Source organism: Tiliqua scincoides, chromosome 2 (genome assembly GCF_035046505.1).
Source record: "Tiliqua scincoides isolate rTilSci1 chromosome 2, rTilSci1.hap2, whole genome shotgun sequence".
NCBI classification, from domain to species: Eukaryota; Metazoa; Chordata; class Lepidosauria; order Squamata; family Scincidae; genus Tiliqua; species Tiliqua scincoides.
Window position 1 is genome coordinate 18,269,291 of NC_089822.1, and position 12,666 is coordinate 18,281,956.

Genomic DNA, 12,666 nt, shown 5'->3' on the forward strand with positions numbered 1-12,666 from the left:
CCCAAGGGGTATGGATACCCACAGTTAAGAATCCCTGCAGTAGTGTGCCATGTTTGCTACGACATAGCAAAAGGATTAACAATAAGAATACATACAAAACAGGTAAAAATATGTAAGTTTCTACATTGTCATGACATTTCTCATTCCAATATAAGCCAGTTAAACACAATTTCTAATAAAAATTGTGAATCTTTGACTTTTCTATCATTTGTTAACCTTATAATAATTGGTCTTAGAAGTTTGTATCAGTGCATCCCAATTTATATCTATGGCAATTTCTACTTAGCAATGTTAATTTTAGCTATTGTTAAAATGCCTGCAATTATTCTAGAGAAGCAGTCTCAAAAGTGGATACCTCTTTGCCCCAGGAAAGGCTTGCCCAGCAAGAAGGCGCTTACCCTTCCACAGGGGAGCCTCATGATCCCAACACTGCTCTCCCCAAAACTGAGCCCCAGTTTGCCGCTTCTGGGGTCTGTTGCTCCAGCAGCCATTGCGCCCAGATTTCAAGGCAGACGCGGCAATTTCGGGAAAGAGGTGCCACAACCACTAGGCTCCCCCGCAGAATGGTAAGTGCATTCATGCGGGGGGAGGGGTTATGCAGGGTGTGGATATGGTCTGCAGACCAGAGTCTGGAAAGTTCTGTTCTAGAGAAAAAGCTTGAATTGACATTAAGCAGTAACCTAAAAGTAACCGTTAGGACATCATCTGTCACACCTCCACTATTAAGAAACCGATTCCAAAATTAGCATGCTTACAACCCCAAAATATGCAAGATGTCTGCATTTGGTATGCAGCACTTCCAACATGAACCTGACTGAAGTTTAGGGCTATTTTTTTTAAGCCAGTGGGCACTGGGTACCAACAGAATTGGATCCTCAAATGATTCTCTTTCCATTTGGCAGTAGTCTGATTTTTCTAAAAATTCCTCTATAGTCAGGGCATACAATATGCTCCATTCGAGGACTGCCTACAAAATCTCACTGTGAGGACAATTACATTAAAGGTTATACAAAATGTCGTATCATGAGAAGACTGAAATGCTTCAATGGCTTGCCTTCCTTGCTTTTCAAAAGAGCAGCCTGTTCTGCCCTGCAAAGCGCGCCTTGTGCATCTCCCAAGTTAAAAGACGCAGCCCACTGTTTAGTGTACGTGCAAGCACAGACACTCACCCCTGCTGTGGGTGCTCACACAGCCCCATGCACGGAAGATAAATGAAAATATTTCTGTACCAAACTCAGAGATTGAAGAGCTTCAGCCAAGATCCTTAAGGTCCAAGACTGCAACCTAGCTAACTTGGCAGTGTTTGTAGACCTGGGACCTTTTCATGAGCAAATGGGAATAAAGCATGTAATATAAGTGTCATGAATATGTACAGTTTAGGCCTAGTAGCATTGCAAAGCCTGAACCACAGTAACCCAATAACACAGAAGGGGCTTGCAGTCCTAGCTGCAAGGATTTACAATTCAATGGAAGGTGATAATGTAGCACCTAGGCAGCCAGAAAGACGCCCATCAAGGATGGAATGCAGCTGTAGATCTCCAGGGGGGAGGGAAGAGCTGAGAGGGCAAGCTTCCAGTCCACTTCCAGAGGACAGAGTTTTTTGGTCTTTTTAGTCTTTGTCTCTGGGTGAGAGAGGTGGTGGGTGCACATCCTGCCCCACCAGGACTATGTGGCCATAGGTAACTGGCCTGAGGATCTACAAAAGAAGCTGACCCAGGTGAGGGCTAGAGATTAATAGAGTTAGCCAGTTAGCTTTGTTGTTTTATGCTGATATGTTTCCTAGAAGTTTTTATGCCTCTAGCATTTGCTGCCTTTTGTAACTTTTTGTAACCCTAAGTATTTAATAAAGTAGAAAATCTTTTTACCATGTTGGTTCATTGTCTGTTGGGAACAAAGGTTCAGAATCCTGCCTAACCGTTCAGCAAGCTACCAAAAATCCTCGTAGTTAAGCCTAGAGGGTCTCGGTTTCCCTGGACTGAGGCACTGGCTCTTACAGGGTGGTGGCAGTACTACCGAACAGGGATCTTTGAGGGCTCTAGGGTTCAGAACCAACAACTCTGAGCACCCCAAAACCCTGGGAGTGTGAGACCAAGTGTACGACAATAAGCATCTACAATTGAGGGGCAACAAGAAGCTCTGAATTGCTAAGGCCCAGCATAAATATTAGGCATGCAAACTTCCACTCTTGCTTGATGGAAACAGGGCAGGGCCTTCTCTACTAAACCCAAGCACCCCAGGTCCAATAACTGTAGAAACTCAACCAGAGAAGTGGGCTGGAAAGGGGAGCCCACTTTCCCTTTCTGACACACGATGCTGACACACAAGACAGATGCTGTGGAATTCTTTGCTCAGTGACTCATTTGCCAAGGAGTCGTTGGCACAGGCATTCCTATGTTGTTGCAAAGGATTCTGGGACATGTTCTCAGTATATAAATGTTCAGCAGACCAGTTGTGTCTCACTTATCACCCCATACAAACTGAAGTTGCTTCCTAAAACAAAGCCAGAAAGCCCTATCCAGGTGGGCACTACAGCAAAATAGCAATACAGGTTGAGCTTGTTTATCTGCAGATTTTTCGTCAGTGGATCTAGTTCAGTGCAGGTCCCCTGGACTCTGAAGGATATTCTGAGTGCAATTTAAGGCACCTTTAACCCTCTGGAGGAAAGGGGAACTGTGCTTGGTCTCCCGGAGGGCTGACCAGAACACCCTCTGGAGGCAAAGAGCACAGTTCCCCTTTTCTCCACAGGGTTAAAGGTGCCTTAAACCATAGGTTTCATAACCCAATATTTTCAGTAACCACAGGGGTTCCGGTAATGGAAACCTTGTGGATAACAAGGCATCACCTGTAGTAAGTTGGCAGGCTCTTTGCCCACCATTTCTGAATTCAGATCAGAAACTCTTCAAAGTTTCCAGAATGCAGCTTGAAAGCACTTCTTAGAAGAAGGATGTTTGTTGCGAAACCATACCTGAAGATAATATTTCCAGCACGATCAGATTTCCATGCCTTTACTAGTGCAAAATCTCCTGTGATTGCTTTTTCCATAATATAGTGATGGCCATTAAATTCCCTCACCTACAGAGAGGAAAAAAAAACAGGAGAAAGAAAAAGTACATGTAAAAATGATTTCTCCAACACAATCTTCCTCCAGTAAGGCCATTCAAGAGACTAAGACGACACTAATTAGAAGGGGAAGGCAAAATCCTCCTACAATTATCTGGACAGCAATCACAGAATTTAATTGAATGCAGACTTTCAATTGACCCCAGTGATAAGGAAACAGCAGCAGTTGCAAACCAGATTTCATGGTTCAGTGTGCATTACAAAGACTAAAATAGCAAGAACCCCAATTCAGCTTGACAAATAACAAAGATTGCTAAACTAACTTAGTGAAACTAGTGAAAGCAATCAATAAATCCAACTCTCATTCCTGGGCAATTTTTTTGTCTGCAATAGTCACTGCCAGTCTAATGGAGTATAACAGACAGAACATTATACTTGGACTGGAAAAGCCTGGGTTCATATTCTCACTCGGCTACTAGCATCCTGATCTTAGAGCTGATCTCAACTCCTAGAGCTGAAGATAACTTCCTAGAGCTGATGCAGCTGTGCCAAGAGGGTCCATGATGCAGCCTGTAGTGGGGGAACAGTCATTGAGGTCTTATCAAAGTAAAAGGAACATGTATTCCCTTATTTCAGTGCTGCATTGGCACTGAAAAATTGGTTAGGATTGGGCTGTAAGGACAAGCCAGTCACCCTCTATCAACAGATTGTAGAGAGGATAAAAGTGCAGTTATAGCTGCATTTCTGTCCTTGTACATTTATAATAAAGGCTTAAGAAAAAAAATGAGATTACTGCACCAAACTCTTTGAAGGAAGATCAAGATTCAAATGTAGAAGAAATTAATATCCATAACAACTGAACTACAAGGCTGTTTCATAAAAACCAGCTATCTTTGAGATATGCCCACAACCTAATCATTCTTGAGATCACATTCTAAGTTTTTTAGATTTAATGAACTCACTAAACGTGACATTTAAAGCCAAATGCCACAAACCACCTATTTATAATTAAAGCTATTATTTGAATGTTATTTCCTTTTCTAAGCCATCAGCACTGAAGAAACAAGTACTGTGTGCACGTCCTCCACACCATATGTCCCCTGTAAGAGAGCATTCTCAGTAAATTTTGAGGATTATTAGTGCGCGTGAAAGGACACTATCTCACAAGAAAACCGTCACATGCTCCAACTCACTCCCAGGCTAGATTACTGTAATGTGTTCCATGTTGGTTCAGAATACAACTACCAGAGATTTGCCTCAAGCCAGCAAAGCAGATTATGTTACACCAATCCATTACCAACTACACTGACAGCTAGCTCATTTCCAGGCTCAACTCAAGACGCTGGCTTTGACTTTTAAAGCCCAGGATGGGCCTTTCTGGTTGTGGCACCGGGAGTCAAAATCAAAATAGTCTGGAAAATTCCATGGGTCTTCTTCAGAATACATCAATGGCCCGTAAGACACAGTTATGCCAAACAAAAGTCAAAGTGATACTCCTTCTACTCTGAACTGGAGGGGTTTTTTGGGTGGAGAGGGTAAAGATTAAAGATAACACCATGTAACAAATTTTGAACAATTTTATCTGAATAGTTTGATGTTTATTCATTTTGGTGTGAGCATTTCAAAAATGCTGCTATTTCTGGCATAGCATCAATAGTTTAACCACAATTTATGCTATGCAGTTATATAATACAACGTGTACTAGAATGCATTAGGCAATAGGATAGATAAAACACAACATTTAAGATGTGTAGTTATCTTGTTTTGTTTTGATACAAAAAAAACTAAGATTACCGTTGGAATCAGCATCTCTGAATTGCATAAGAAACATTAAAAATTCAACATGAACAATTTGTGTTACACGCAGTATTATGGAAAATAGGACCCACTGTAGAACATGCTATCTGTATTGCTAGAAGTTAGGAGGCCAAAGACATAAAGAGTGTTTCTTGTAAGAATCCCTGCTGCTGTACAGAGTCCATCCATGGCTGCACAGCAGGGCCTCCAGTGACGACGTCAGACACCATCGATGAACTTCCAGGTAGCTCAGAGCTGCATGGAGCACAGCTGTGCACCTTAGGAGGGACAGTGATCAGGACCCTGCAGTAGAGCAGAACTGCCCAATTTGTTTCTGAATGGCCAACATCTGAATGTACCAGCCTTCTCACAAGTGCAGTTGTGAGATATCTTACCCAAGACATAAAACTGAACATACGAAGCTGCCTTTCTAGTGAGTCAAGCCCACTGCCTGAGAGCAGCTTCCCAGTATTTGAGACAGGGGGTCCATCAGTCCTGGACTTGTCAAGCTCAGCTTTTATTACTTTTTCAGTTTAGTATAAGCTGCCCAGAGTTGCGATGGCAAGGAAGATGGGGTGTAATTATTTTAAATAAAAATATCTGAAGACTGAAAACTTCTGTTGTGCTCCATGTCTGAAACAGCCCCTCCCCTATAATGCAGGAAAGGCTTATGCAAAGCACTGGACAACGCAACTCACCTCTGCCAATCTGAGTCTCTACTTCCAACATAATTCACACCCACAAATATGAGGCATTTACCTCTCTTGGTTCACTGGCAATGGCAACAGTGCCATCTTTATTGTATTTGATTGGTGCGCCTCCTTCTTGCACTAAAGTTCCGTATCCTGTGCTGGTAAAAAAAGCTGGAATGCCTGCCCCACCTGCCCGGATCCGTTCAGCAAGAGTACCCTAGGTGGACAGAAAGGGATAAACTTCAAATAGTGCTCAAATACTTCTTCAGTTCAGGAGGGATGAAAGCAACATTCACAGGGATTAATTTCTCAAAAGTTGCTCATGGACCTTAGAACTCAAATCCCCAAATGCAACAATTCTCAAACTTCTTGGGAGATTTACTCCCAAAGTAAGTTTTTGTGGGGGAGGAGCAAATGCAGCGACACAATCCCCAGGATCACGTCACTAAGGGGGTGGCAAGGGAGGGATGCTTTCACTTACTTTCCATGGAATTAGGGCTGTAGCAGGCTCCAGGAGATGCGAGGAGCCCTGCACAGCCCTCCCCAAGGTTCGGGTTCTTCAAATGGAGCAATTGCAAAGCGCCTCCTGCAAACAGGAAGTGCTTTTGAATGCTTCATTTGAAGATTGTAAGCCTCAGGGAGCCCTGTGGAGGGCTGCACAGAGCTCCCCGCACCTCCTGGAGTCTACTGCAGCCCTAACTCCATAGAAAGTAAGGTAAAACACCCCCCTTGCTCCCCTTAATGACATGATCCTGGGGATTGTGTCACTTTCTCTCCCCTTCCCCCATCCCTTAGAGGGATGGGGGAAGCTTCACGAAGCTGGTGGGTCATGACCCACCAGTTTGAGAAGCACTGCCTTAATGCCTCTGGCTGACATGCTGTGATGTCCCAGTTCTTCGTGGCACTCGGCTCCATGTGTATGAGACAATTCATTGCGACATGAAAGCAAGTCAGCCAAAGACCTCAAGAGAGGCAGCAAAATCAAAAAGATTTGGTACAGCATGAACAAATAACATCTCTGGCTACTGCTAGCCAGTTATAAACCACTGTTTCACACCTCCCTGCCTTTTGCAGGAGTGGGATAAGCATATTTTATGGAGATAAAAACCACTGCTTTTGTTGCTAGGACAATCAACTTACCAGCAACCCAGGCTACCCTTAGAAAATAAAAGGCCTGAGCATGTTATTCAAAGAGAATGGTTAAGAGAAAAATACTAATGCTTATTTTGTGTACTACTTTTATCCACAAGATGGCAGCACTTATTTATTCTATTGTTCTCCAATAGGACCCCCTGTACTCAAGAATATAGCCACAACACATATTAATAAAAGAGCACCTTATGGGTCACCTTCCGTTTATTGTGACCTTGTGCACGATCACTTCATATGACTAATTTTGACAACTGATTTTTGTCCAGAAAACTACACATAAAAAATAACTAAGAATGGATAAGAGAGAAGTTCTTTGCAGTCTCACACTATACCAGAACCAGGGCACATCCATTAAAATTGACTGGTGGGAGAGTCAAGGACAAAAGGAAATCTTTACCCAGCATATAATCAACCTGTGGCAGTCCTTGCCACAGGTGCTGACACCTGGTCTAGATGCCTTTAAAAGGGAATTGGACAGATTTATGGAGGAAAAGTCCACCACAGGTTACAAGTCATAATGACTGTGTACAACCTCTGGGATTTAGAGATAGCTTATCTCTGAATGCCAGGTGCAAGGGAGCGGCAACAGAATACAGCTGTCTTGTTGCCTGTGTGCTCCCAGTTCACAAGCATGCCACAAGATAGTTTTTGTGTTTTTTTTAATAGTACAGGGCCAACAAGTTCCATGCGTGACATCAAATACTGACTTTAAAAAATTAGGTGGAATAATGCTTTAGCAACCCGATTAATGCATTTGGAGCATGTGTCTGCAATATTGTCGTAACAGCCTGACCAGCAAAGATATGCTAGCAGAACATTCAATAGCCTACAGTTAGCTGCTAACGCCACCACTGAGTTTCTAGAGTAGCACAACAGCTTAGAGACTAAGCAGTGAATCAGGACTTTCCCAACTTGAATTTCACCTCTGTCGTGAACTTACATGGTGGCCTTAAGCAAGCTGCTGTCTCAACCACAGTTGCAAAAAGGGGATATCACCATTCTCCTTAAAGAACTGTAACATCAATACCCATCAAGCGTTTCACATTCAGAAAGCACTATCCAAATGCTGGATATAAACTGCATTCTACTCAAACCACCACCTACATATATACATTCAACAAGTAGAGGACTCTACACCCACTGCCCCTGCACCTCTGGCATGCAGGCATTATTCAGTAGAACATCAGGAAGGAAGGCCTGAGCACACAAGGCTATATATGCACAGGCCCCCCACACATTCAGGAACTCTGATCATGCAACATTTCCAACAGTTTATGGGTATAAACCCTCTTTTCCAGCATTCTGCTGAGGAGACCAGCCAGTGGTTGGTACAAATAAATACAACAATAGATACAAGGAAAACCAATTAGCCACCCCCCTTAAGGAAAGCATTTTACCTGTGGTGTAAGCTCAACTTCCAGTTCTCCACATAAATACTGCCGCTCAAATTCTGCATTCTCTCCTACGTAGGAGGATACCATGCGTTTTATCTGCTTGGTTTGCAGCAACAGTCCAAGTCCAAAATTGTCTACCCTACATGGAAAAAAATTGACAAAGCAAAATAGGAGTCATAAAATGCCAAAGAAATGTGGGTGGGAGCTCCCTGACCTTCCTGGGCAGGAAAGTGACACTGGTGGCTTAATAGCTATCTAGATGGTGCTCTTTCAACTGCAGAGCTTGCTCACAAATATTCCAGATGTGCTCCAGAATGTTTTGCTTTTTAACCCATTTCTGCCTAGCCCACAGGTGTACACATTTGATCCCTGCTGCACATTTGCAGTGTTGGCCAGAAATGGCTAACAAAAACAGTCTCCAGCCCTTTTCCTTGTGAAGGTGAAGTAAAGCACAAGATTCTACCCTGTTGCATACTAACCAATACAGTGAATCAACTTTAAAGATACTTGCTGAATGGAGATGCAATGCTAAGCCACTTGACACAGGGATAAACAGGAGACAATTAAGTCACTATTTCAGTTACGTATACAGCATTTAAGCTTAGTTACAGTAGGGTATGGGGACTAGGCCATTAAGATAATAACAGTGTCACTTGTGGGAAGAGAGTCACTTAAAAGTACAGTTAAGCAATAATTCCTTCAGCTAGCCCCAAAAATCTGTCAGAGGGATGAAGAGGGGCAATATTACTAAAGACAGTTGCCCTAGAACAGCAATTTTCAACCTTTTTCATTTGACCGCACACTGACAAGGCACTAAAATTGTCAAGACACACCATCAGGTTTTTTATAATTGCCAAGGCACACATGCTGCCAGAGGGGGCTTCAAATCCCTATTGGCCCTACAAAAAATGACCTTCCCTCAAATTCCTGTGGCACACCTCTGGACCACTCATGGCAAACCAGTGTGCCACAGCACAGTGGTTGAAAATGGCTGCCCTAGAAGCAGAGCTGCAGAACCTGGAAGTCTCCCAGAAGCAACATCACAAGAGGTAAAAGTTATAGATGTCAGTGTGCCACGAGAAGAAAAACATTGAAAAAAGACTTATAGGGACACTAAGCAGGCAAAGGGAGTGAAGGGCAGCAGTCACAGTGAGTGATGTTCTCCGTCTGCTGCCCAGAAACTCAGCAGGAGATGGAGAGAACTAGTTAATTCTTTCAGCTGCTGCTACAGCACTCTACTCCACCAAATACCTAATTTCTAGGTAGATGGGAAGGGGAGGGAGCTATTGAGCACATGAGTGTAAAGGAACGTTATGCCTGAGAGCCCCTGTATGCCTAATGCCAAGGTTGGCATAGCTGGACAAGAATAAGAGTTTATTTCAACACTGTGCCCAAAATCTAACTATATTTAGCAAGAAAGGGGTCCTCCTCTCCCATTTCACCCTCACAGTCCCTCTATGGCTTCCCAGGTTAGGCTGCAAGATCACAACTGGCCCAAAGTCATTCAGGGCCTGTTATGGCTGGGTAGTAATTTGAACTTGGGCTCCCTGCACACTCATCAGTATGCCACACTGGCTGGCTATCACCCATTCCCCAACCTTTGCTCCATCTCTTCACGCTCAGTCCTTCCCTTCTCAATGGCACCACCCTAGGAGGTGCTGCAGTGGCCACTCTAGGATCTATGCCCATCTTAAAGACGACTCCTCTGACAGTACAGCAACAGAATGTCATTGTCCGGGACAGGAAAAGAAAAGCAGCAGATCAAAGCCAAACTGAACAGTTGGTTATGTCACAACTTCCTCCCCTTCTGCTCCCCACTAAGTATGAGGGGGGTCTCAGAGTGATGCTGCTATCCAGCATAAGGGAGTGATGGGGGGAGCCTGCTTTCCTTCGCTTGTCTCACCCAGAATACATGTTCCTATGCACTTTGTCTAGAACAGTTGCTATTTCTTGGCCACATCAAGTATGACAAAACAGGAACATGACAGAAATAGAAGCAAATCATTTTTCCCCCCTGCATATCAGTCTTTGTTATGGGTTGTACACAATGTCAGTCACAAGGCCCAGTGAGTGAAATCTGATAGGGGCAGCAAACCAAGGTTAATCTCTGCTTGTCACTCATATGTGACACATCATTCCAACACAGGTTTGGAAAAAATCTCCTGTGTTTCCATTGCTCATAAGTAGCTTGAATAGCATACAAACTTGTCAACAAAGTGAGACTCCTTCAAGGCTTCAGAGTTGAGGAATACCAGGACAATCTGACCTGCCAGAATGCTGAAATAACTTTCACACTAAAATCAGAAAAGGACTGTTCTAGAAGTATAGAATTTAGGTCAATTTAAAACATAATATCCAGTTTAAAAAAATTAACAGTTTGGCTGGTGTGTATTGTTTTCTAGTTTAAGATGTACAATTAATTGTGGTTATGCTCATTCTCATTTCAGTTTATATTCCTACAGGTCAGCTAGAGGGTCTCCTGACCCTCTCCTGACAGCTAGAGGGTCTATGGTTCCTGAAAGGTAAACTGTTGGAGATTCAGGATGCCTTCTTTGTGATGGCACCCAGAACATGCAATTCTGTGCCATTAGAGATCAGACTGGGCTCTTTCTGCTTATTTGGCCATAGACTCATTTGTTCTAAAAACTCATTTATTATTTTAGCTGACAGTGATTACAGTTTTGCCTCTTGATGACTTCATGTTCTTATGACTGATGTTACATTACTGCTATTCTTACTTTTAAAAAAGAAACTAACAACTTGTTGCTTTTAACTTTTGTTAGTGGCCCTGGGCAGCTCCATATTGAGAGAGGGAGAGATAACAAGATTTTTAAAATAAATAAAAAGTAATACCTACACACACACACACACACACACACAATCTTGAGTTTCATGAAAACATACAGAATAAAAATGATTTAAGGCTGCAAACCTAAACACACTTTCCTGGGAGTAAGCCCTATAGACCACAGTGGAACTTCTGAGTAGACAAGCGTAGGATTGTGCTATAAATAAAATTACGCATTGTATAAGGTAATACGTCATCCAGAGTGTCCTTTACCCATTTTAAATCACTTTGTATGGCCTGGAATTCTACAAATTTAAGATGGAAAACGTACTTCTAGTGCACTCTTGCTACACCATTCAGAATGTTACAGGCATCTATCATCTCATCTTCTATCCTCCAGTCCTTTCTAAAGCCTAGGTTTAGGTTCCAGACCATCTCAGTTGTCTTCGTTTTAAACACAGCTGTACAGGCAGCAGAACAGGTTGAGCCAAGTTCTCAGGAATGCCTAACTAGTGCCAGGATGCCAACAGAGAATTAAAAATAGTTCAAAGAAGTTTGGCCAACACAGTCAGCATGAACCCATACAGCCTTCGCCTTTTTGCTCAGTCATTGCAGCGAAGGACAAAAACCCTAATGTTCTACATTTTAAACAAAGTTAGGAAGTGATGTTCAAAAGTACTGAAGATTAATACCATTAGCCTTACTCAAGTACTTGCTGTCTGTGGATAGCAAATGCACAAAGGGTGGAGCAACTGAGAGAGTGTCAGCTACACTGATGTTGACAGTTATCAACATCTGATACACTGATGATGACAGTTATCCGAAAGTAGGGGTAGTCCCACATACACAGGGACAAAAAGCAAAAAGCACCTATGCAAGTGGTCCCAGGTGGAGAGAAGTAATGATAACATATACACAGTGAACCCTCCTTATGTGGCATTGATCCAGATGTTTATTGCAGACAACCTGCAATCAACCTATTTTAGAAAATAATCTCAAAATGTAGACTAAACTATGGCCTTCAATAAAGTTTCACTATAAACAAGTGCACAAACATCTACATATGAGATAACCAATGATATCCTGCTCCTAAGTACCAAGTCGCTATTGCCCTGGTACCTTTGTTGAAATTGAGGCCAGAATTTATAGGGTTAAGTTACAGAAGTGTAGATTTAGGTTAGATGTTAAAGAATTCCAGCTAAACAAACAGCTCAGCAATAAAACAAGCCATCTACAAGAGAGAAGCTGCAGATTCAAGAACAAGGCATAGATGGACAATGCATGGACTGAAGACAATGACATCACACAACCAATTATAGAGATGGAGATGGCTGAAGATGGTTAAAATCCTAACATGCCCAAAATTTACCATTAGCTCTTTAGTCTCATGGTTACAGAAACAACAAAGCAATGCAAGATGCTAAATGAAAGTGAATGAAATGGAAGGATATAAAACAAGTCCAGAATTTTTTTCTCTCCCCCCCCAAAAAGTAATCCCATTTATCTTAAGAACATAAGAACTATCTATGGAAACCAGCCTAAGGGGTATACGGAAAGCAGTCTAAGTGAGACTCGCACAATAAGGATTAACACATGATAGGCAAGGGAGCAGAAAAGAATCTGTCTCTTCTCATCCAAACTCAGCACTATTCACTCTGTGAACTGACTCAGACTACACAATGAAGCTGTAAGATTTCAGGACTGGGAATTCCAGAGGGGTTATCTATGTCAGCCAGTTACAACATTCTTGGGGCACCCTAAACACCAACAGATTTACTGGGGG

General features: G+C 42.6%; 1 protein-coding gene across 1 annotated transcript in view; it reads right to left on the reverse strand.

The window, feature by feature from the left end:
* Nucleotides 1-12,666, reverse strand: part of OXCT1 (3-oxoacid CoA-transferase 1) — a 79,257-nt gene that overhangs the window by 50,371 nt on the left and 16,220 nt on the right. The window contains exons 4-6 of the mRNA XM_066613653.1: nucleotides 8,099-8,234; nucleotides 5,617-5,766; nucleotides 2,966-3,072 (exon numbers count right to left, since the gene is read on the reverse strand). Coding sequence (XP_066469750.1) covers nucleotides 2,966-3,072; nucleotides 5,617-5,766; nucleotides 8,099-8,234 — 393 coding nt within the window. The remainder of the gene's footprint in view (nucleotides 1-2,965; nucleotides 3,073-5,616; nucleotides 5,767-8,098; nucleotides 8,235-12,666) is intronic.